General features: G+C 38.7%; 2 protein-coding genes across 6 annotated transcripts in view; one reads left to right on the top strand and one right to left on the bottom strand.

Annotated features, from left to right (window-relative positions):
- Window positions 1-24,466, bottom strand: part of DMD (dystrophin) — a 2,389,494-nt gene that overhangs the window by 1,139,443 nt on the left and 1,225,585 nt on the right. The gene's annotated exons all lie outside the window — the stretch shown is intronic.
- LOC129639377 (E3 ubiquitin-protein ligase RLIM-like) lies at window positions 20,039-23,695 on the top strand. Its single transcript, XM_055564504.1, has 2 exons — window positions 20,039-20,335; window positions 22,038-23,695. The coding sequence occupies exons 1-2, from the start codon at window positions 20,095-20,097 to the stop codon at window positions 23,693-23,695; spliced, it is 1,899 nt and encodes a 632-aa protein (XP_055420479.1). The 5' UTR covers window positions 20,039-20,094.

Below are 24,466 nucleotides of genomic sequence, written 5' to 3'. Positions count from 1 at the left end.
CATTTATACAAAGGAACATTATTCAGCCATAAAAATCCCAGAAATAATGCTATCTGCAGCAACATGGATGGCCCTAGAGACTGTCATACTGAGTGAAGTCAGATAGAGAAAGACAAATATTGTATGATATCACTGATATGCGGAACCTTAAAAAATGGCACACATGAACTTATTTACAAAACAGAAACAGAGTAACAGATGTAGAAAACAAACTTATGGTTTCCAGGGGGTTAGAGGGATTGACATATACATACTACTGTATAAAAATAGATAACTAATAAGGACCTACTGTATAGCACAGGGTGCTCTACTCAGTACTCTCTAATGAACTACATGGAAAAAGAATCTAAAAAAGAGTGGACATATGTATATGTATAACTTATTCACTTTGCTGTACCTGAAACTAATACATTGTAAATCAACTCTACACCAATAAAAATTAATTTAAAAAAAAGACACAATGATGCCCAAGCCTCACCCCCAGGAATTTAGATTTGATAAATCTGGGCTGGGACCTGGATATATGTTTCTTTAGCACTCTCTGGTTAATTCTAATGTGAAAAAAAGATGTAAAAGTCAAGGTTGGACTCACCACTCATACAGTCTTTTCATAAAAATGTAATATGTGCCTAAGCAAGGTTTCAAGTTTTCTGTAGAGGTATCTACATGTTTTACTGGGAAAAAGTTGGAAGCTACTTGAAGGAAATAAATGTTATATTTGGGCTTATCAATCTTAAAAAAAATATACAAAAATGATGCACAGTAAAGAAAGCCATTTAGTCTATAATAGACTTTTTAAAATTAGAATAAACATACAGTACAGAGACATCCATAAATTTTGTTGTTAGTAAAGTTGCATCATGCTTTTAACATTTCACACAGTGACATGTATCCCTTCATTTGGAGATTTATAAGTGCCGTAGGCTTTCCCATTTCCAATTTTTCTGCCTCTTAGAGATCCTAAAAGTTAGTAATAAACAATTAGTTCTACTCAGGATACACATAAAAATCTATTTCTTTCTTCTTACTGAAGAAAAATCTCAGAAGGAAAGTAAATCAGCCATTTAAATGAACAAGATCTGAAATAATGGAGCTAACTCAAAAAAGAAAGTCCCTCTGGAGATGAACATTTTCTTTTAAATTAAAAGGTGAAATCTGAAATACCACACTGCTTTTGTTGTTGTTATTATTTTTTGCATTACCCTGATGCTCATAGTCTGGGGAGGCCTTACAAATAGCTGTGAAAAGAAGAGAAGTGAAAAGCAAAGGAGAAAAGGAAAGATATAAACATCTGAATGCAGAGTTCCAAAGAATAGCAAGAAGAGATAAGAAAGGCTTCTTCAGCGATCAATGCAAAGAAATAGAGGAAAACAACAGAATGGGAAAGACTAGAGATCTCTTCAAGAAAATCAGAGATACCAAAGAAACATTTCATGCAAAGATGGGCTCAATAAAGGACAGAAATGGTATGGACCTAATAGAAGCAGAAGATATTATGAAGAGGTGCCAAGAATACACAGAAGAACTGTACAAAAAAGATCTTCACAACCCAGATAATCACGATGGTGTGATCACTGACCTAGAGCCAGACATCCTGGAATGTGAAGTCAAGTGGGCCTTAGAAAGCATCACTATGAACAAGGCTAGTGGAGGTGATGGAATTCCAGTTGAGCTATTCCAAATCCTGAAAGACGATGCTGTGAAAGTACTGCACTCAATATGCCAGCAAATTTGGAAAACTCAGCAGTGGCCACAGGACTGGAAAAGGTCAGTTTTCACTCGAATCCCAAAGAAAGGCAATGCCAAAGAATGCTCAAACTACTGCACAATTGCACTCATCTCACACGCTAGTAAAGTAATGTTCAAAATTCTCCAAGCCAGGCTTCAGCAATATGTGAACCGTGAACTTCCTGATGTTCAAGCTGGTTTTAGAAAAGGCAGAGGAACCAGAGATCAAATTGCCAACATCCGCTGGATCATGGAAAAAGCAAGAGAGTTCCAGAAAAGCATCTATTTCTGCTTTATTGACTATGCCAAAGCCTTTGACTGTGTGGATCACAATAAACTGTGGGCAATTCTGAAAGAGATGGGAATACCAGACCACCTGATCTGCCTCTTGAGAAATGTGTATGCAGGTCAGGAAGCAACAGTTAGAACTGGACATAGAACAACAGACTGGTTCCAAATAGGAAAAGGAGTACGCCAAGGCTGTATATTGTCACCCTGTTTATTTAACTTATATGCAGAGTACATCATGAGAAACGCTGGACTGGAAGAAACACAAGCTGGAATCAAGATTGCCGGGAGAAATATCAATAACGTCAGATATGCAGATGACACCACCCTTATGGCAGAAAGTGAAGAGGAACTCAAAAGCCTCTTAATGAAGGTGAAAGTGGAGAGTGAAAAAGTTGGCTTAAAGCTCAACATTCAGAAAACGAAGATCATGGCATCCGGTCCCATCACTTCATGGGAAACAGATGGGGAAACAGTGGAAACAGTGTCAGACTTCATTTTTCTGGGCTCCAAAATCACTGCAGATGGTGACTGCAGCCATGAAATTAAAAGACACTTATTCTTTGGAAGGAAAGTTATGACCAACCTAGATAGCATATTCAAAAACAGAGACATTACTTTGCCAACAAAGGTCGGTCTAGTCAAGGCTATGGTTTTTCCAGTGGTCATGTATGGATGTGAGAGTTGGACTGTGAAGAAGGCTGAGCGCCGAAGAATTGATGCTTTTGAACTGTGGTGTTGGAGAAGACTCTTGAGAGCGCCTTGGACTGCAAGGAGATCCAACCAGTCCATTCTAAAGGAGATCAGCCCTGGGATTTCTTTGGAAGGACTGATGCTGAAGCTGAAACTCCAGTACTTTGGCCACCTCATGTGAAGAGTTGACTCATTGGAAAAGACTCTGATGCTGGGAGGGATTGGGGGCAGGAGGAGAAGGGGACGACAGAGGATGAGATGGCTGGATGGCATCACTGACTCGATGGACGTGAGTCTGAGTGAACTCCGGGAGTTGGTGATGGACAGGGAGGTCTGGCGTGCTGTGATTCATGGGGTTGCATATGGATGTACTTTATATGACTATATTTTATAGACATATATATTCTATTTTTTTAAATTCATCTTTCCTTAAAGTGTTTTGTCATGCTACTTTAAATAACTCAAATTTCTCAGGCAATTTAACTCACTGTTATACTTTATATGTTTCAGCTAATGCAATGTGGACTACTTGATAGATTCTGCATTTTTAGTTCATCTTTTAATCTATAAGTAAAGTTTGATAATTAAATTTAAACATTGAGCTAAAAATATCTTAGGGCTAAGGGCTCCTTTGTGTTAATTTAAAAAACAATTTTTCTTAAAGATGATAAAAATACTCTAATCCCAAATAATCAACAAATTCTAGTCTAGTTTTCCACTTGATTTGATCATTTTGTTCATTTGATCATTTTGTTGTGAATTCCTTAGGAATGATGGGGGATAAGTAGATATATCTATAACATGAGATGTATATATTCAGGAGATTGTGTTAAATGTTGGTTTCCTGTTTTGCTAAAGCTTGATTTATTTATGCAAGTGATTACTCTGATATTAAAAAGTAACTCTAATTTGAACATTCAGTATCTTTGCTCCTTAAATAAACAGAGATTGAAAATGGAATTTTATCAATGTTGAGTTGGTGCATTTTCTTAGGGAGAGGGAGGTAGAGAAAATTTGTTGTATAAAAACAAAGGAAATCAAAGCAAAACTTGTGATGTTAGGGAAAATATCAGATTTGATTTCTCAGAATGACTCTGACTTTTTCAGCATTGATTATCTAAAGGGAGCTAGATACATACCACTATGAAATATCTTTTTTTTAAAGTAAATTCAAAAATAAAGAGATTCAAGTTGTAGCACCAACTGATGCAAAGCTTGAGGGACCATCAAAAAAAAAAAAACTAATCTGAAGCATTTTGTAAAACTATGCCACAAATCAATATTTTAGACACTTTAAAGACCATCCCTTTGCTTTTCAACCTTCACACTTCAGAGACAGGGGATATATATGTTTATATCCTCTCTGTTTCTAAAATAAATCATTTCCAAGTTGGCACTTCTTTTATAAAAGGGCCCACTGCAAATGTCATTTTTTTCTATAATTGACCAGAACCATACCTGTGGGAGAAATGAGCAGACAAGAGTAAAGATGTCATTCAGGGTCATTTCATATATTTGTATCACAGGAAAGCATTAAACTTTTTGCACTTCATTTCTTAAAGCCATTCCCCTCCACCCTCACACCTCCTGGGGAACTATGAGTCAGAGGTGATCCAACTGGGAAAACTCTATGCAAGGATTTACACAGTTTTAAAAAGAGGTATCTATTTGTATGAAAAAATATATTGCAGAGCACAGTTCTATGAAGGACAGTAAATGGACCGAGTTAGTTTCTGCTGTGAAAACAGAAACACAAAGATCAAGGGGAAATTTAACCACAATATGCTATCAATGAGTTAAAAATCCATGTAATATAAAGCCTCTGAGGAACAAAGGGAACTTGCTTTGTTTATATCAGACAATTTAAAATTGCTTTACTCTTAAAAATAAAAGTATAAAAATTTCAGAATCAGATATTCTTTTTCTTTTGAATTGCAATTAAGCACAATCAAGTTCCTGGGATTGGGATAAATGAGGTAAATGGCATAAACTGGATACACAAACACACTATTTAAATTTAAACAAAGTTTCCACCAAATATGAATATTTCAGTAATATTCTATAGGAATTGTAAAACCCAAAATGTTATTTATTTGAACACTGCAATATAATTAAGGACACTGATTGGGTCACCTGCATTTCTGGTAGTGTTAAATTAAAATCTGTTACTTAGTGTTAAATGAGTCCATCAAGAAGAAAGAAAGAATAAACCAAACAGAGGCATAACATTTCTGTAAATCTTGTATATAATTATTACTAGGGGTGATTAACATTATTTCATATACTTATAGGCTATTTGCTTGACTTTTACAGTATCCTTTTAGCATATTGGAGAAGGCGATGGCACCCCACTCCAGTACTCTTGCCTGGAAAATCCCATGGACGGAGGAGCCTGGTAGGCTGCAGTCCATGGGGTCGCTAAGATCGGACATGACTGAGCGACTTCACTTTCACTTTCCACTTTCATGCATTGGAGAAGGAAATGGCAACCCACTCCAGTGTTCTTGCCTGGAGAATCCCAGGGACGGCAGAGCCTGGTGGGCTGCTGTCTATGGGGTCGCACAGAGTCAGACACGACTGAAGCGACTTCGCTTTAGCATATTAGTAATGTAAACCCCCATTGGTCACAGATTTTGTAAATACTTTTTCTAAGAATACCATTAATCTATTTTTTCTTTGTTTATTGTTTCCTTTGCTATATGGAAGCTCTAAACTTTCAGTGAAATCAGTGTGCCAATTTTATGTTTTCACGGTCTTTGGCCTTGCTAAAACTCTCTCTCATCACATGTTTTTAATGTCCTATATTCCTTTTATCATTTTTATGAGTTTATGCTTCTAGTAAGTTATTTTTACTACATGGAAATTATTTTTGCTTACCAACCATTAAGGGTATACCATTATTTCCACCATAGGAATAATCAGTTACACAATGGCACTCATAAAATAGTATATGCTATTCACACAGAACTGAAATTGCCTCTCTATCTTATGTGGATATTTTTTGAACTTGCAGTTTTAGTTCACTGACATATCTGTCAAGTCCTGTGCCAGGAAGTTATGGTTGTCTCTACAATCACCTGCAGTCAAAGTATAGTCAAGATCTGGAAGGGCAATTAATTCCATAATATACTTGTTATTCACAAAGTTCTTAGTGGTTTATACACACACACACACACACACACACACACACACACAATGTTCTTCAATACAAATTTAAAGTATATGCTATCTGGACCATCACCGAAAAAAGAAATCACATGTTTTCTTCTTTCTCTTCGTTGTTCCATTTACTGTGCACCAGGCTTAGTTTTAAAGGCTTTTTCCAGGGGCGGGGGAGGGAGGAATAAATTAAGAGTTTGGGATTAGCAGATATTAACTCCTATATATAAAATAGATAAACAAGGCCCTCCTGTATAGCACAGGTAAATATATATTCAATATCCTGTAATAAACCATAATGGGAAAAAATATGAGAAAGAATACACACACACACATATTCTTCCTCTCTCTCCTTCTCTCTCTATAGATAGGTAGGTAGATAGATAATCTGAATCATTTTGATGTATGCCGGAAAATAACAGAACATTTAAAATCAACTATCAGTTCAGTTCAGTTCAGTCACTTGGTCATGTCCGACTCTTTGCGACCCCATGAATTGCAGCACGCCAGGCCTCCCTGCCCATCACCATCTCCCAGAATTCACTCAAACTCACGTCCATCGAGTTGGTGATACCATCCAGCCATCTCATCCTCTATCGTCCCCTTCTCCTGCTGCCCCCAATCCCTCCCAGCATCAGAGTCTTTTCCAATGAGTCAACTCTTTGCATGAGGTGGCCAAAGTACTGGAGTTTCGGGTTCAGCATCATTCTTTCCAAAGAAACCCCAGGACTGATCTCTTTTAGGATGGATTGGTTGGATCCCCTTTCAGTCCAAGGGACTCTCAAGAGTCTCCTCCACCACCACAGTTCAAAAGCATCAATTCTTCGGCACTCAGCCTTCTTCACAGTCCAACTCTAGCATCCATACACGACTACTGAAAAAACCATAGCCTTGACTAGATGGACCTTTGTTGGCAAAGTCATGTCTCTGCTTTTCAATATGCTATCTACGTTGGTCATAACTTTTCTTCCAAGGAGTAAGCGTCTTTTAAAAAACATAAATGCTTTTTCCTACTTGAATTCTTATATCCTCGAAAGAGATTAGGAAATGGGCCGGCTTCTTAACCCTCTTTCATACATGATAAAACTGGGCCTGAAGACACTAAGTTGGTTGTTAAGTAACTGACCAAGATTTCAACTCCCAAAAGCCTAAATCTGAGTTCACACTTGTGGGTTAGGAGCCTTTCATCAATATTTCTATAGCACTGATAACACTATATTGATTCTTGGTTAATTTTTTAAAATTAGACTACAGCCATTGGAGAGCAGGGGACATGTTCCATGGTTTCACCAAGACCAACACCAGCTTTGTTAGAAGTCACCTCCTCAGAAAAGAGCTCCCCTGGGACCACCAATTCTCAATCAGGGATGTTTTTGCTCTCTCATGGACATTAGGCAACGTCGGGGACATTCCTATCACAACATGAGGGGGGCTATTTGCCTTCCAGTGTGGAGAGGTCAGTGAAAAAAGTATGTTAGTCGCTTGGTCATGTTCAACTCTTTGTGACTCCATTGACTGTAGCTCACCAGGCTCCTCTGTCCATGAGATTCTTCAGGTAGGAATACTGGAGCGGGTTGCCGTTCCCTTCTCCAGGGGATCTTCCTGACCCAGGGATTGAACCTGTGTCTCCTGCATTGCAGGCAGATTCTTTACTATCTGAGCAACCAGGGAAGCCCTGATGAGTTGTTGCTGTTGTTCAGTTGCTAAGTCCTTTCCGACTCTTTGAGACCCTACAGACTGCAGCACTCCAGGCTTGCCTGTCCTTCATTATCTCCTGGAGTTTGTTCAAATTCATGTCCATTGAGTTGATGATGCCATCCAACTATCTCATCTATATTGCTAAATATCCTATAATGAACAGGCACACCTTAGGAAAGAATCATGTTGCTCAAAGTGTCAAAAGTACAGAGGTTGAGAAACGTTGCCCTAGACAAATTTCAGAACCACTTTTGTGCCTAACTGTGCAGTTATTCAATGTTTGTACTTCTCACTCACTGCATTCTTAATGTTATCAATAGACTAAAAACTCCATCAGGGAACACGTCTATCTGTTTTTTTCAATGCAATATCCCCTGTAACTTACACAAGTGACACATAGAAGGTACTCACTAACTGAGTTGAATGAATGAATAGTGGATAACTTGTTTTAGGTTTCACGGTGAATACATGGTATTGTCAGGCCTCTCTAAGCATTTAGTTAAGATTATTGTTGTCCTCTAGCTAGACATATTTAAAATATTTTATATGTACTTCACCTCAGGGTTTTCATAATCATGCTGTTATTTACAGAGTCATAAACTCTTTAAGAGGTATCATCTACCATTGAAAAAAATAAATTTATGCCTTTCATATAGGTATGCCCTAAGATATATGTGGCAAATTTATCAAGTGAGACATAGGTTAGAATACTGTGAAACCTTGAGTTTTGTTAGTTCTTTTCTATGCTGGTATTGTTAAGAATATTGTAACTAGCTTTCTAAGGCTCTCTATGGGCTTCCCTGGTGGCTCAGATGGTAAGGAAGATCCCCTGGGGAAGGAAATGTCAACCCATTCTAGTATTCTTGCCTGGGGAAATTCCAGGGACAGAGGCATCTGGTGGGCTACAGTCCATGGGGTTGCAAAGAGTCAGACACGACTGGGCAACTAACACAAGGCTCTGTATAGGGTCAAGCAACTGCTTGAAACAGAGTAATCCTCTGATCTGCCTGACTTCCTTCTCTCACCATTTATGAGTTCCTAATATCTTCATCCAGTTTATCTCAGTCCCACCTTCTCCCCTGCCTTTATTTTGTTGGGAGAAAAAGACTCAAAGAATCACAAACTCCACAGATTTTAAAGGTCACATCTCCTAACCACCTAACTGATTTATAAATCCTTAAAAAACAAAACAAAAGAAAACAACTCCCAAGTTCCAACATCTCCTCATCTTGCCTATGTTCAAACATCTTCAGTGCTAGAAAATACACTATTTCTTGAGGCACCCAATTTCTTCTTTTGGAGAGGGTTCTTTTTTCAGTCAAAAGCCTGCCTCCCCATAGCTTAAATCTAGTAGTTTTGGATCTGTGTATGTCTTGGGGCTATTCAGAACAAGATTAAATTCTTACCTATGTAATAATCCTTCCAATGTTTGAAGACGGCTATCACAACTCCTCTCCTTCAGGTTAAACTTCCCTGATCCTTCATCTGCTGACACAACTTCAAGGCCTCTCCATCTATGAACAGCTTCCATCCTTTCTCTGAGTGGTTTTAAAAATGTATCATATCAATTTGACCATTCTTTCATTCTATTAATCTATTCTGGTGAAGGAACAGGGAAAATCTGAGTAAGAATAAGTGAATACGTTTCCCTCCATTTTTTTCCTACAAGTTTTTAGTGAACAATTTTTCTTTGTGAGATATCATGCTAGTCCCTGGGAACACAATTGTGGGCAAAACAGATGATTTTCCTTCTCAGAGTTTACAATTATACTAGGAAAGAAGGGTGCAGATCAAAACACGTAGTTAAATGACATTACAGGGGTTTTCCTGGTGGCTCAGTGGTAAAGAATCTGCCAGCCAATGCAGGAGTCATGAGTACCATCCCAGATTTGGGAAGATTCCACATGCAGTGGAACAACTAAGCCCATGTGCCACAACTACTGAGCCTGTGATCTAGAGCCCGGGAGCCACAACTTCTGAGCATACATACTGCAAATACTGAAGCCCGTGTGCCCTACAGTCTGTACTCTGTAGCAAGAAAAGCCATATCAATGAGAAGCCTGCATACTGCAATGAAAATAGACCCTGCTTGCCACAACTAGAGAAAAACCCATGCAGAAACAAAGACCCAGCATAGCCAAAAATAAATAAACACAATTTTTGAAAATAAAAATGACATTATAAATGTGACAAGTGTTACCAAAAACTCTAAGAGCATATAATAAGGGGGTCTGATTTCAAAAGTATTATCTCCCATAACTGTCAATATATTGCTGCTGCTGCTGCTAAGTCGCTTCAGTTGTGTCCGACTCTGTACGACCCCATAGACGGTAGCCTACCAGGCTCCTCTGTTCCTGGGATTCTCCAGGCAAGAATACTGGAGTGGGTTGCCATTTCCTTCTCCAATGCATACATGCATGCTACGTCACTTCAGTCATGTCCGAATCTGTGTGACCCCAGGGACAGCAGCCCACCAGGCTCCTCTGTCCACAGGATTCTCCAGGCAAGAATACTGGAGTGGGTTGCCATTTCCTTCTCCATATTACCATGACTCAATAATTATTTTCACTTTATAGATTAAGAAACAAAATCACAGAGGTGTTCTTAACATGGATACCTCAAGGAGAGTTCCTGGATCCCTCATCATATCAGGTAGATATTGTCCGCAAGATTCAAACCAAGCTCTTTATGGTCCTGTCTCTTGGATTCTCTGACACCCTGCTTCTTCCTATATGCCAGGCAGGAGAGTCAACCAGCAAATCCAGATGAATGAAATATACATTGCATAGGGGAAAAGGCTTACGGTCACCATGATAAAAGGAAAAAGCAAGAATAAACACAACTTTCAGGATTGTCAAAATAGCCAAAGGCCACTGAGCTGTCTGTTAGTACAGACACCCCCAACCCAACACAGACTGCATTCATATCCATGTGGAATAGCAACATTCAGCAAACTGAGTAAATTTTAAATTTTTGAGCCATTAAAATTGGCCCTTAAACAGGAAGGAAGTTAGGGGTGCAGACAAAGATCTGTGCATTACTTAGAGTTAGACTTCTTATCTGTGGTCCTGCATACATGGATTCAAGCAACCATAGATGATGTAGTACTACAGTATTTACTGCTTAAAAAATAGCATATAAGTGGACCTATGTCATTAAAGCTTGTGTTGTTGAAAGGTTAATTTTACTTACCTTCCAACACATGACATATTCTCACATGTGAACCTTAAATGTACTTATCGATTATAGTGATATAAAGCAAAAACTGTTATATTTCTCTTAGTTTTATGGCTAGTGGCCTTTAGACTTTGAATATGTGTTAACTAGCATGGCTACTTTAGAAAGTTTTACTAGTATATGTGGACCATAATGACTTAAAGATTACAGATGAATTGTCTCCTTCCTATCAATCAACATTCTTAATGGAGCTATATTTGAGCTAGTAGTATAAGATAACAAACTAAAAATGTTAATTTTTGGTTTTTCTCTTGATTAAATACACACATGCCCCAAGACACACTCAAATAATGAGCAACAAATATACTAAAATAAAAATAATACTTTGGAACATTCCCCAAGTCTGTCAATATAGTTTTATGTCTTTTGTATATCCTTTCATAGATCTAAGTTCTAACACATCCTTTATATTTTCTGCATTCATTTTAAAATAAAAGGTTTGCCGATCAACCTCTGCATGTGTACTGACATCACTTTTAGTGGTTCACCTTTGTTATTCTTCTGATAATGTGCCCCAAATAAATCAATCTCAACTGTTAGAAAGCAAACAAACACTTTTTTTTTCTTGTTCAAAAACAGAATGCATCCTATGGAAAATAAGGAAGGCCAAAAGTAGGTTTGAAAGAGTGTGTAACGTGTGGCGGTCAAACATCATGAGACTTTTGACAAATACACTTTCATTTTGACATCTTAACTGATTCTAGTCTGTGGTAAGGGTCTTTAACCTGGCATCAATAGATAGGACTTAGGAAGGTCAATGGATCTTGGGAGTAAGAAGAATATAATTTAAAAATCATTGTCTTGTAAGCCAGACTTTACTCTCATTTCACATTCAGAGATTTTGAGACTCAGTAATGTGCCCACCTCATAGATAATCGGGAGACACAAGATTGTATATGAGGCCAATCTTACTCTAAAATATATGCTTGCTCTACCATGTCATATCGCTTCCTCCCAAAGCTTCTAAGAAGTCAAAACCTCAAAAGCTATTAAAAAGCAATGGAAATAGACTTAATACTATGCAGCCATCATTGGGAACTAAATTTTTATTGTGAGTAAAATGTTCAATGGTCTAAAATGGACTCAACAACATGCAACATTATCACGCCGTGATGATGGCTATAGAATGAATCTTCAGTTTCAGTTCAGTCACTCAGTTGTGTCCAACTCTTTGCAACCCCAAGAATTGCAGCACACCAGGCCTCCCTGTCCATCACCAACTCCCGGAGTTCATTCAAACTCACATCCATCGAGTCAGTGAGGCCATCCAGCCATCTCATCCTCTGTCGTCCCCTTCTCCTCCTGCCCCCAATCCCTCCCAGCATCAGGGTCTTTTCCAATGAGTCAACTCCTCGAATGAGGTGGCCAAAGTATTGGAGTTTCAGCTTCAGCATCAGTCCTTCTAATGAACACCCAGGACTGATCTCCTTTAGGATGGACTGGTTGGATCTCCTCGCAGTTCAAGGGACTCCCAAGAGTCTTCTCCAACACCACAGTTCAAAAGCATCAATTCTTCAGTGCTCAGCTTTCTTCCCAGTCCAACTCTCACATCCATACATGACCACTGGAAAGACCATAGCCTTGACTAGACGGACCTTTCTTGGCAAAGTAATGTCTCTGCTTTTCAATATGCTACCTAGGTTGGTCATAACTTTCCTTCCAAGGAGTAAGTGTCTTTAATTTCGTGGCTGCAATCACCATCAACATCAGTGATTTTGAAGCCTAAAAAATTAAGTCTGACACTGTTTCCCCATGTATTTGCCCTGAAGTGATGGGACCAGATGCCATGATCTTCATTTTCTGAATGTTGAGCTTTAAGTCAAATTTTTCACTCTCCTCTTTCACTTTCATCAAGAGGCTTTTCAGTTCCTCTTCACTTTCTGCCATAAAGGTGGTGTCATCTGCATATCTGAGGCTATTGATATTTCTCCCAGCAATCTTGATTCCAGTTTGTGCTTCTTCCAGCCCAGCGTTTCTCATGATGTACTCTGCATAGAAGTTAAATAAGCAGGGTGACAATATACAGCCTTGACATACTGCTTTTCCTATTTGGACACAGTCTGTTGTTCCATGTCCAGTTTTAACTGTTGCTTCCTGACCTGCATATAGGTTTCTCAAGAGGCAGGTTAGATGGTCTGGTATTCCCATCTCTTTCAGAATTGTCCACAGTTTATTGTGATCCACACAGTCAAAGGCTTTGGCATGCACACACACACACCCACCCACCCACACACCCACCCCCCCCACACACACACATAACTACACACCTAGCATGCAAATTAAGATCGCTAAACTCAGTTCAGTTCAGTTTAGTCACTCAGTTGTGTCCAACTCTTTGCGACCCCATGGACTGTAGCACGCCAGGCTTCCCTGTCCATCACCAACTCCCTGAGCTTGCTCACTTTCATGTCCATCAAGTCAGTAATGCCATCCAACCATTTCATCCTCTATCGTTCCCTTCTCCTCCCACCTTCAATATTTCCCAGCACCAGGGTCTTTTCCAATGAGTCAGTTCTTCGCATAAGGTGGCCAAAGAATTTCAGCTTCAGCATCAGTCCTTCCAATGAATATTTAGGACTGATTTCCTTCAGAAATGATTGGTTTGGTCTCTTTGCAGTCCATGGGACTCTCAAGAGTCTTCAACAACACCACAGTTCAAAAGCATCAATTCTTTGGTGCTCGGCTTTCTTTATGATCCCACTCTCACACCCATACATGACTACTGGAAAAATGATAGCTTTGACTAAACGGACCTTTGTCAGCAAAGTAATGTCTCTGCTTTTTAATATGGTGTCTAGTTTGGTCATAGATTTTCTTCCAAGGAGCAAGCATCTTTTAATTTCATGGCTGCAGTCAACATCTGCAGTGATTTTGGAGCCAAAGAAAATAAACCCTCTCAATGCTTCCATTGTTTCTCCATCTATTTGCCATGAAGTGATGGGACCAGATGCCATGATCTTCTTTTTTTTAATGCTGAGTTTTAAGCCAGCTTTTTCATTCTCCTCTTGCAATTTCAACAACAGGCTCTTCAGTTCCTCTTCTATTTCTGCCTTAAGGGTAGTGTTATCTGCATACCTGAGGTTACTGATATTTCTCCCAGAAATCTTGATTCCAGCTTATGCTTCATCCAGCCCACAATTTCACGTGATGTACTCTGCATAGAAGTTAACTAAACAGGGTGACAATACACAGCCTTGACGTACTCCTTCCCCAATTTTGAACCAGTCCATTGTTTCATGTCTGATTCTGTTCTTTCTTGACCTGCATACAGATTTCTCAGTAGGCAGGTCAGGTGGTCTACCCATCTCTTGAAGAATTTTCCACAGTTTATTGTGATCTACATAGTCAAAGGCTTTAGTGAATGATGCAGAAGTAGGTATTTTTCTGAAACTCTCTTGCTTTTTCGATGATCCAACAAATGTTGGCAATTTGATCTCTGGTTCCTCTGTCTTTTCTAAATCCAGCTTGAACACCTGAAAGGTCTCAGTTCAAGTACTACTGAAGCCTGGCTAGGAGAATTTTGAGCATTACTTTGCTAATATGTGAGATGAGTACAACTGTGTGGTAGTTTGAACATTCTTTGGCATTGTCTTTCTTTGGGATTGGAAAGAAAAATTACTTTTTCCAGTCCTGTGGCCACTGGCGTGTTTTCCAGATTTGCTGGCATATTGAGTGCAGCACTTTCACAGCATCATCTTTTAGGATTTGAAATAGCTCAACTGGAATTCCATTACCTCCACTAGCTTGGTTTGTAGTGATGCTTCCTAAGGCCCACTTGATCCTGGTCATCTGGTTCATGAAGATCTTTTTTGTATAGTTCTTCTGTGTATTCTTGCCACATTTTCTTAATATCTTTTGCTTCTATTAGGTCCATACAGTTTCTGTCCTTTATTGTGCCCATCTTTGCATGTAATGTTCCCTTGGTATTTCTAATTTTCTTGAAGAGATCTATAGTCTTTCCCATTCTATTGTTTTCCTCTATTTCTTCGCACTGATCACTGAGGAAGGTTTTCTTATCTCTCCGTGCTATTCTTAGGAACTCTGCATTCAGATGGGTATATGTTTCCTTTTCTCCTTAGCCTTTTGCTTCTCTTTTTTCTCAGCTATTTGTAAGGCCTTGTCAGACAATTATTTTGTCTTTTTGTATTTCTTTTTCTTGGTGATGGTCTTGATTACTGCCTCCGGTACAATGTCATGAACCTCTGTCCACAGTTCTTCAGGCACTCTATCTGATCTAATCCCTTGAATCTGTTTGTCGTTTCCACTCCGTAAATATAAGGGATTTGATTTAGGCCATACCTGAATGGTTGGGCTTCCCTGATGGCTTAGTTGGTAAAGAATTCGCCTGCAATGCAGGAGACTCTGATTTGATTCCTGGGTCAGGAACATCTGCTGGAGAAGGGATAGGCTTCTTCATTCCCACTCCATTATTCTTGGGCGTCCCTTCTGGCTCAGTTGGTAAAGAATTCATCTGCAATGTGGAAGACCTGGGTTCAATCCCTGGGTTGGGAAGATCCCCTGGAAAAGGGAAAGGCAATCCACTGCAGTATTCTGATGGGGTCACAAAGAGTTGGACACAGCTGAGTGACTTTCACTTTCACTTTCACTCCTGAATGGTCTAGTAGTTTTCCCTGCTGCTGCTGCTGCTGCTAAGTCGCTTCAGTCGTGTCCGACTCTGTGCAACCCCATAGATGGCAGCCCACCAGGCTCCCCCATCCCTGGGATTCTCCAGGCAAGAATACTGGAGTGAGTTGCCATTTCCTTCTCCAATGCAGGAAAGAGAAAAGTGAAAGTGAAGTCACTCAGTCTTGTCTGACTCTTAGCGACCCCATGGACTGCAGCCTACCAGGCTCCTCCATCCATGGGATTTTCCAGGCAAGAGGACTGGAGTGGGGTGCCATTGCCTTCTCTGTAGTTTTCCCTACTTTCTTCAATTTAAGTCTGAATTTTGCAATGAGCATTTCATGATCTGAGCCACAGTCAGCTCCTGGTCTTGTTTTTGCTGACTGTATAGAGCTTCTCCATCTTTGGCTGCAAAGAATATAATCTATCTGATTTCTGTATTGACCATCTGGTGATGTCCATGTGTAGAGTCATTTCTTGTGTTGTTGGAAGAGGGTGTTTGCTGTGAGCAGTGTGTTCTCTTCAAAACTCTGTTAGCCTTTCCTCTGCTTTATTTTGTACTCCAAGACCAAACTTGCCTATTACTCAAGATATCTCTTGACTTAGGCATCCTAAAAATCCCTCTAGGAAGCTAACTGGTCACATAACATTATCTCACTCTTCATTAAGGTATCAGTGAAAGACATTTTAGTTCCCACCAGGACCATTCTGTTTCTTTGTATAAACCAAATGTTCAGTAATTTTTCATCTCAGGATACTTTTTCCTAATGTAGGAATTAAATGAGTATTACTGGGCCAAGGTATCAGAATACATTGTATAATAAATGAAACATGTGCAAATGTAAGGGCATTTTTGAAAGGATCTCAAGGCACAAAGATGTAGGAAATTTATCCACAATATTAACATTATATTGATATGTCATTACTACATTTCACTCATAATCAATTGAAAATGATTGCTCATTTCTTTCAACTTTACACAATTTCAATGCCTAATAAATACTTATTAAACAAATGATGACAAAAATATTGTTTTCTGAATTTTTCATAAAAACTAAATCCAATTAAATTGAAATTATATGAACATACTACTCTTATAGACTGGACAAAAGCAAATAAATTTTACATGGTAACTTAATTATAAATTATTTATTTTTTTCTACAGATTTTGGAGATATAATTGACATTTAACACTAAGTTTGAGGCACACAGCATAATGATTTGACTTATGTTGGGCAGTAAGAAATTTTCCTTTACCCGTCTAGATTCATCTGGCTGCTCTAAGAATTAAATTGGCATGAGACAAAACTAGAAAAAAATCAAAGTTTAATAACATGAACAAATGAGAAAGACCCAGGAAATCTGAAAAACCCAAATGGCTGAAACCCTCACCTTAAATACCATCTTTAACTAAAGACAAAAGAGGATGTCATGGATAGTATTTGAGACTTCAAAGGAGAGCAAAGTGGTTCATATGAAGATGGAAAAGGAAATGTTTGGTAAATGGGCCTTGTAGACAATAGGACACAGAACGGTCTTAGCTCTCTAGGCCCTGCTGTGTTTTGCCCGCCACAACTAGCCATATTCTTTGTAGATATCTCTGGTGGTCGCTCTATTGGGGAATAGGCCCTTTATCTAAACTTTCTAGGCAGTTAGGAGCAAGGCCAAAGTGTCTTCCTGAGACTTTGGGCCTAGATTTTTTATTTTTTCCCAGCTTGAAATAATCTACATGCCAAAGAAACATTTTGAGATGGCAAGTGTTCCCCTACACTTACATACATTGTGAAATGCTAACCATGATAAGTTTAGTAAACCATCTATCACCTCATATAGATAGAAAATAAAAGAGAAATAATATTTTTCTTGTGATGAGAACTCTTAGGATTTATTCCTAACAACTTTCATAGACAACATAGCAGTTTTAATTATATTAATCATGTTGCACGTTACATTCCTGTACTTATTTATCCTCTAACTAGAAGTATGTACCCTTTGACCTCCTTCCTCCAAACCCTGCCCCACCCCACCTTGAACCTCTGGTAACCACAAATCTTATCTCTTTTTCTATGAGTTTGTCTGTCTTTTGAAATATACTTGGCCTACAACACTGTTTGCCTCTGGTGCACAACATAGATTAGATATTTCTGTACAGTATAAAATGAGCACAAGCCTAGTTACCATCTGTCATCCTACAAAAATATTATATTACTAATGACTATATTCTCCATACTGTACATTTCATCCCTTTGACTCTTTATATCGCAACTGGAAGTTTGTACCACTTAATCTCCCACACCTATTTCACTCATTCCCTGACCACCTCCCCTCTATCAAATTACTTTTTGACATCTAACTATATCATCAACTCAATGGATATGAATTTAAGCAAGCTCTGGTAGATGGTAAAGGACAGGAAAGCCTGGCATGCTGCAGTCCTTGAGGCCACAAAGAGCTGGACACAACTGAGCGACTTAACAACTACTCCTACATCATCACTAATCATATTACTCTCCTATGACAATTATTAGGAGCCTTCCAATCATAATCTTATAGTTTTCAAATGAAATACATGGTTTTAAAGGTCTAAAATTCCTAAGGCACATCTAGCTTCAGGTACTTCTCAATTTTTTTTTTCTCAAATATCTCGTTGTTTCTCCATCTTTGTTTTCCTCTGTCTCTTAATGTCAATTTTCCTCATTCTTGGGATAAAGCATAGTCACAAGCATCTTTAGGTTTATATCTCACCAGCTTAGTAGCCCCAGTGGAAAAGAATTTATCATCTTCAATAATTCTAGCTAACATTTCAGATTTAGCTCTTAAATGTACTTTTGTTCACATGCTCATGTTTTGACCAATTACCATAGCCAATTTGAGACATGGCTGCATCATATGTCCTTTCCTTTAGCCATGGTAGTGAATTGAGCTAAACTTAAACCAACTGGACTAAGACTGTAGAATGAGTTTTTCCACCATGAAAATCAGGATGCTATCAGCACAAGTATGTTACGGGGACACTAAGCAGGCAAAAATAAAATTCGCTGCTTGTTCCCAAAATATACCAAAACGTCTTAATCAGTATCCTATTTCTTACACTCAAAAAACTCAAAATTCAATTTATGGTTTGTGCCAGTTACTTTTTCTGAGATTAATTTCATGTTTCCACACCTACTCCAAAATTGTGGCCACAGTTGCCCAAATAAGCCAAGGTCTTTCAAGTCTACTTTTTCTGACAGAGCTTTTCTCTACCAACACATAACTGCCATTTTCCATCTATAGAAACTAATATCTATATTTAAAGATTCAGATTTAAATATAATACCTCTGTGAAACATTTCCCAACTCCCATTAAATAACTGTTGCATAATTCTCTGTACTAACACAATAAAACATATATAAACCTATTCTAAAATATACTGTATTTTGATAGTTTCTAGATGGTGTTTGCCTCACTTGGTGTGAATCACTTGGGAATATAAACCACTTCAACAATTGACATAGCTCTAGGGCTAGGACAATAACTGACCCAGTTTATGTTGTATGGATTAATTATTAAATAAGTCAAATTAAATAATCTCAAATTCAGTGGCCAAATCTTGTCTTTACATGAATAATTTGAATGAAAAACTCTCAAACACGTGTCAAGTGGGGCTGGTAGTATTGACGAGTCCAGAAAATCGTAGAGGTCTCCTTCAGGTAGCATTACAAATAAGCATTAGTTTATTTTCACCAATAAATACAGCCATCCGGGTTGCACTAAGACACATGGAACAAAATCAGCAAGGTTGGTACTCATTACCATAGGTAAAATAAATATTACGGATCCATTTTTTAAAGTTCCTGTGATATTCTGACTAGTTTCGTTTGCAAGAGACACAAGGACAAAAACGAAACCAAATGCTTTTGTGGAGAAGAAATTCCCTGGATGAGCAGAAAAGCCTGCCCGGGTTTTGGTGTTTTCTGTTTGTTTGAAACAGGATTGAGGGGTCCTATAATCAAGACGAAGCCATTAAGAGTTAAAAGGGAGAGGACACACTGAAGAGATTCAACTAAGACCCTGGGGAATTATCAAAAACTGTGAACTACTTTCTTATTGAGAGTCTACGATCTGAGGAATTCACGAGGAGAAAAGGCAGCGGTCCCTCGGTCCCTGAAAATGAGAAATGCTACATTTAATGAGGCTGACTTTGGCATGGCATTTTGAAGCAGGTTGTTATATTAAATGTAGCGAATGAAAAACCTTTCTGAAAGCCTGAGAATAGTCTGCAGGGGGCGGGGGAAGGGTGGAGGTGGTGGTGGTGGGGCGGACGGTGAAGGATGGTGCTTGGTACATTATAAACCCTCAGAAATATTGGCTGCTTTTGAATGAAATGTAACCCAACCTGAATCCAGTCCCTACTCAGTTACGTAAGGAAGACAGTGGATGCCTAGGCAACGCCTAAGCAAGTTATGAGGTAGAGGCGGATCTCAATTATTACCTCACCAGAGGCTACAGAGCTGAGCTGCAATAGCGGAGTAGTGGAGCGCAGGGAACCTAGGCAGACGGTTATCCGACTGAGGGTGTTCCGGTGACTCCCAGGCGGAAGCAGAAGCTGAAGACTACCTGACAGCGGCTTTTGCGTTCCAGCAGTGTGTCATGAAATTCAGATAATTTTCCAGTTGTTCATCGAGATGGAAAGCTCAGATTCCGACGATGAAGAAGACAGAGTTTCGGTCCGACACAGAGGTCAGAAGGACCGATTGGCTCGAGAAGATGATTACATCCCATTCGTAACTGATCTGAGTGAAGAAGATTACATACTTATGGACAACTATTTGTTCAGCCCCCTAGGTGAAAGTACCGAAGAAGAGTTGTGGAGGAGGCTTCACTTAATGAAAGAAAACCTACCACAAAACTCAGATGAAAGTACAGGTATATTTCTCTTTGGGGGGAATAGGATGGGATGAGAAAGCAACTTCATAGTATTAAATAATCACTTCATAATAGTAAATAGTTAATTATACAGAAGTGGCATACATTATTTGGTAAGGAACTTCTCATAAAAAAGAACTGACATTTACTTGGTTTACAGTGAGAATGCTAGGGTAGGTTTTTTTCCCTGATTCACATTTGGATTGTTTTAATTGGGAAACAGTGTGAAGTAGACCATTGGTTTTTGTTTGTTGGTTGGTTTTGTACCTCAATGGAAAGTTCCTCCTATGTCCCGAATTATTTTCTCTATCTATGAAAGTGAAAGTCACTCAGTCCTGTCAGACTCTTTGCAACCCCACGGAATATACAGTCCATAGAAATATCCAAGTCAGAATACTGGAATGGAGGGGATCTTCCCAACCCAGGGATGGAACCCAGGTCTCCCACTTTGCAGGTGGATTCTTTACCAACGGAACCACAAGGGAAGCCCAAGAATACTGAAGTGGGTAGCCTATCCCTTCTCCAGCAGATCTCCCCGATTCAGGAATCCAACTGGGGTCCCCTGCATTGCAAGCAGATCCTTTACCAACTGAGTTATGAGGGAGGCCCTCTCTATCTATACAGACATGTAAAAAAATAGCAAAAAGAAATATTTTATATTTTAATCAAGTAGTTCTCAACTAGGGACAGTTTTGCTCTCCTCGACCCCAAGGGACATTTGACAATAGCTGGAGACATTTTTGGTTGTCACAGAGGGAGGCATGGGTGCTACTAGCATCTACTGGGCAGAGGCCAGGGATGCTGCCAAATACGACACAATGCACATGGTAGCTCCCCAAAATAAGAATTGCCCAGTGCCAAAATGTAAATAGTTCTAAGGCTGAGAAACCCTGCTGAACCTCAAATCTGGTGCCTTCTCTCCCAGTGTAAAATAGAGGATTTTACTATCGAATGAAGAGGATACTATAATACTTTGGTTCTTGAATATGGTCTTATATGTGCCATGCTAGGTTCAGTCTATTCATTTGATCTGACTTTCAGCTTAATGCCAATTAAAAACCTTGGTAATATTAAGAAGTATTCAAAATTCAAATACTTTTAATCCTATAAACTTTGTTTATATTTGGGCAATAATCTTATATTTTAAAACAACTTATATAGTATCAAAAGCATATAACAGCCTAGGAGCAGTAATATTGGAGACTAATGAGAATTAGACAATAATATCAACTGATTTAAAATACTAGCACTGTACCTTAACTGGTGTTTACCTGGTTTAACTGCTTTGGTGTTTTGACAGTGGACTGAAAAAAAATGTTGTCTCTTGACATTCCTCCCACAGTGGTATACAGGGCTGTGTATATGACGAAATATTGAAAAACAGACTTCCTTCAGATACCCTTTGTAAAAACCTCTCTAAATTTATCTAGGATTAGTGTACTCTTTTTCAGATGGAATTGAAACTTCCCTGCCTTTGCTTATAAATCTAGATAATAAAGCTTTTAAAGTATTAACTTTAAAGTTAAAGATAATTAACTTTTAAAGTATAACTTATAAAGTAAATGTGAAATCAGTTGAAAACATCTGAGTATTTAAGTTCTCATTTTTGTTTACTTTTTAAACAGTTTCAGAGTGCTATTTTATGATAGTTCCAATTTTGGTAGTTCTTTTATGGCCCCTCCCCCATTTTTTAAATTAACAGATAGAGGAGATGCTTCAGATAATGAATCCAGTGAGAACTCTCTTCTAGACCGGCTTACCACTTTCGGACAAACTGAAAATGTGACAAGTGAACAAAAAGAAAATCAGTCTTGGAGAGAAGAGAGCGAAATTAGTGCTAACAGTGATGAGCTCAGATTTGGCTTAGAGAGTAATCTTGAGTGTGATGATGAAAACTCAAATCCAGAAAATGAATATGTAGCATCTGCAGAGCTTCCCAGAAGAGAAGATACAGAAGACAGCCAAAGGCAAGTGGAAAATCCACAATCTGAGTCACTATTTACAACAGCATCTGCATCAGAACATGATACAATGGAAACATTAATGGAAGTCCCACCGACTAGAAGTCAGAGAAGACTAAGAAGTTGGAGCCCAGTCTCTCGGAGAACCAGACCAAGGACTGACAACTGGTCACCTCCACATACACTGTGGGAATTTTTTCAAAGAATTAATGAAGATACACCATCTCAGACTTTTAAACAACCTCTCATAAGTGAGAATGATAACTTTTCTAGAACTGGGCATGAAGAAACATTGAGACAGCAAATGCCTGGACATGAGTTGCAAAATAGGGGTCTTTTTGAAACTTCTGAAGCTAGTAATGCTGTTCATGGAGAATGTTATTCAGATACAACGTGCAGTAGTGAATCTTGGGAAGTGAGGGAAACAAATCCAACCACACCTTTCAATTTTGAAGTGGAACAAGTTCATTGTCAAGCATGTTCTCAGAGAGACAGCAGAATTAGTAGAACTCAGTTAACATCTGGCTCACCAAACAACACTACCACTTCAGAAAGTGAGCAAGAAGAACTGAAGCCTATGTCTTCAGATTCTGACGAGGCTGATGAGAGTGCTTATGCCAATACCATCAGCAATCCCGTTCATAGAATTTTAAATACTAGCTTAAGTGATACAATGTCTGTTCCAACTCAGACTATTTTATGTCAGACAATGACAGGATTTAGTAACTCAAGTAATCTTATGGACAGTGACAGTAATTTAGAGTATTATATCTCACCTCTAAGTGAAAACATGGAAAGGGCAGAGTCACCAAATGAAAGACATGGACCTAGTGGTAGTGATAGTATACCTGGTTCTGCTCCAAATGCTAGCTATAATTTTGATTCACGTTTAACACTGGTGTCACTTTCAAGCCCCTATTATCTTTCTACTTCCATATTTAATCCTGTGTATAATTTTGGCTTAAGTGATGAAGATTCAGAATTTGGCACACTGATGTTGATGGTTGAAAACAGTGAAGAAAGAAGCTCATCAACAGGCTTACCAGAGACCAGCCAAGAAGGTGGACGAATGTCCCCAATAACAGTTGACAATAGTGACTCTGGGTCTTCCCTTAATATGGACCAATTTTTCTTATTAGAAGCAGACCCACACCAAACTGCAGGCCTTACAAAACTGCAGATTAACAACTTGCCTTTAAGATTTTTTGAAGAGAAAGATGCAGGTAAAATCTGTACTATTTGCCTTACAGAATACACCACAGGCAACATGCTACGCATCCTACCATGCACCCATGAATACCATAATCAGTGCATTGATCAATGGCTGGAAGAACATTCAAACTGCCCTATTTGTCGTGGGCCAGTAGTGGATCACTTTGAGGCAGATAATTTTATGTGAGATCTGAATTCTCAGATATATAAAGTGTTACAGTGATGGACAACTGTCAGCTGTGTCATGTCCACTTTTAGAGTTATTTATGTTTAACAATCTGAATCTATATGTAACAATCTGAACTGAATTACTTGTTCCTGAAGAAATTATTGGGCTTTCCCCAATTTTTGTTTCATAATAAAAGGAAACATCAAAAAGTCAAACAGTGTTATCCTATCTGACAATAAAAATGAGTTTCACACCATAGCAGTGCACTGAATTTCAATAGAAACTTAGTATGTGCACTGGGTTGGGATATTCCTGGTGCCATGAGAGAAATGTTCTAATATGATATAATCAATCTCGACAGATCCTAGTAGTATCTTCTAGTCATGTAAATCCCAGATATCTCTTAGCCCTGTTCAATCCTGGTTGTGCATGCAAAGAAACAGGAACACAAGTAAATAATTAAGCAATTTAAGACTGTATTAGAGTCATTCACATACAAAAGTCATGTTATATTCATAGAATGCCATAAAAAGCTTTGAAACCCTTCTCTTCCAGTTTATCCCTTTTATCCAGTTTATCTCTTCCATTTATCCCTTCTCCAGCAGTTTGTCCCACCCTCCCCAATACTAAAAGTTCATTCTATTCCCCACTACCAATGTATTAGAGTCCTAGCCAAAAGCTGATGGCACACTTTAAAAGAGTGATGGAATATCATTTAATGAGGAGACTAAAATGTGTAAATAATGAAGAGAAACCAAGAGATGATGAAGTACCCATAGGCTAGCAACT

The sequence above is a fragment of the Bubalus kerabau genome, chromosome X (genome assembly GCF_029407905.1).
Source record: "Bubalus kerabau isolate K-KA32 ecotype Philippines breed swamp buffalo chromosome X, PCC_UOA_SB_1v2, whole genome shotgun sequence".
Taxonomy (NCBI): domain Eukaryota; kingdom Metazoa; phylum Chordata; class Mammalia; order Artiodactyla; family Bovidae; genus Bubalus; species Bubalus kerabau.
Note: the sequence above shows the minus strand (reverse complement) of the source record. Positions and strands in the feature narration are given on the sequence as shown.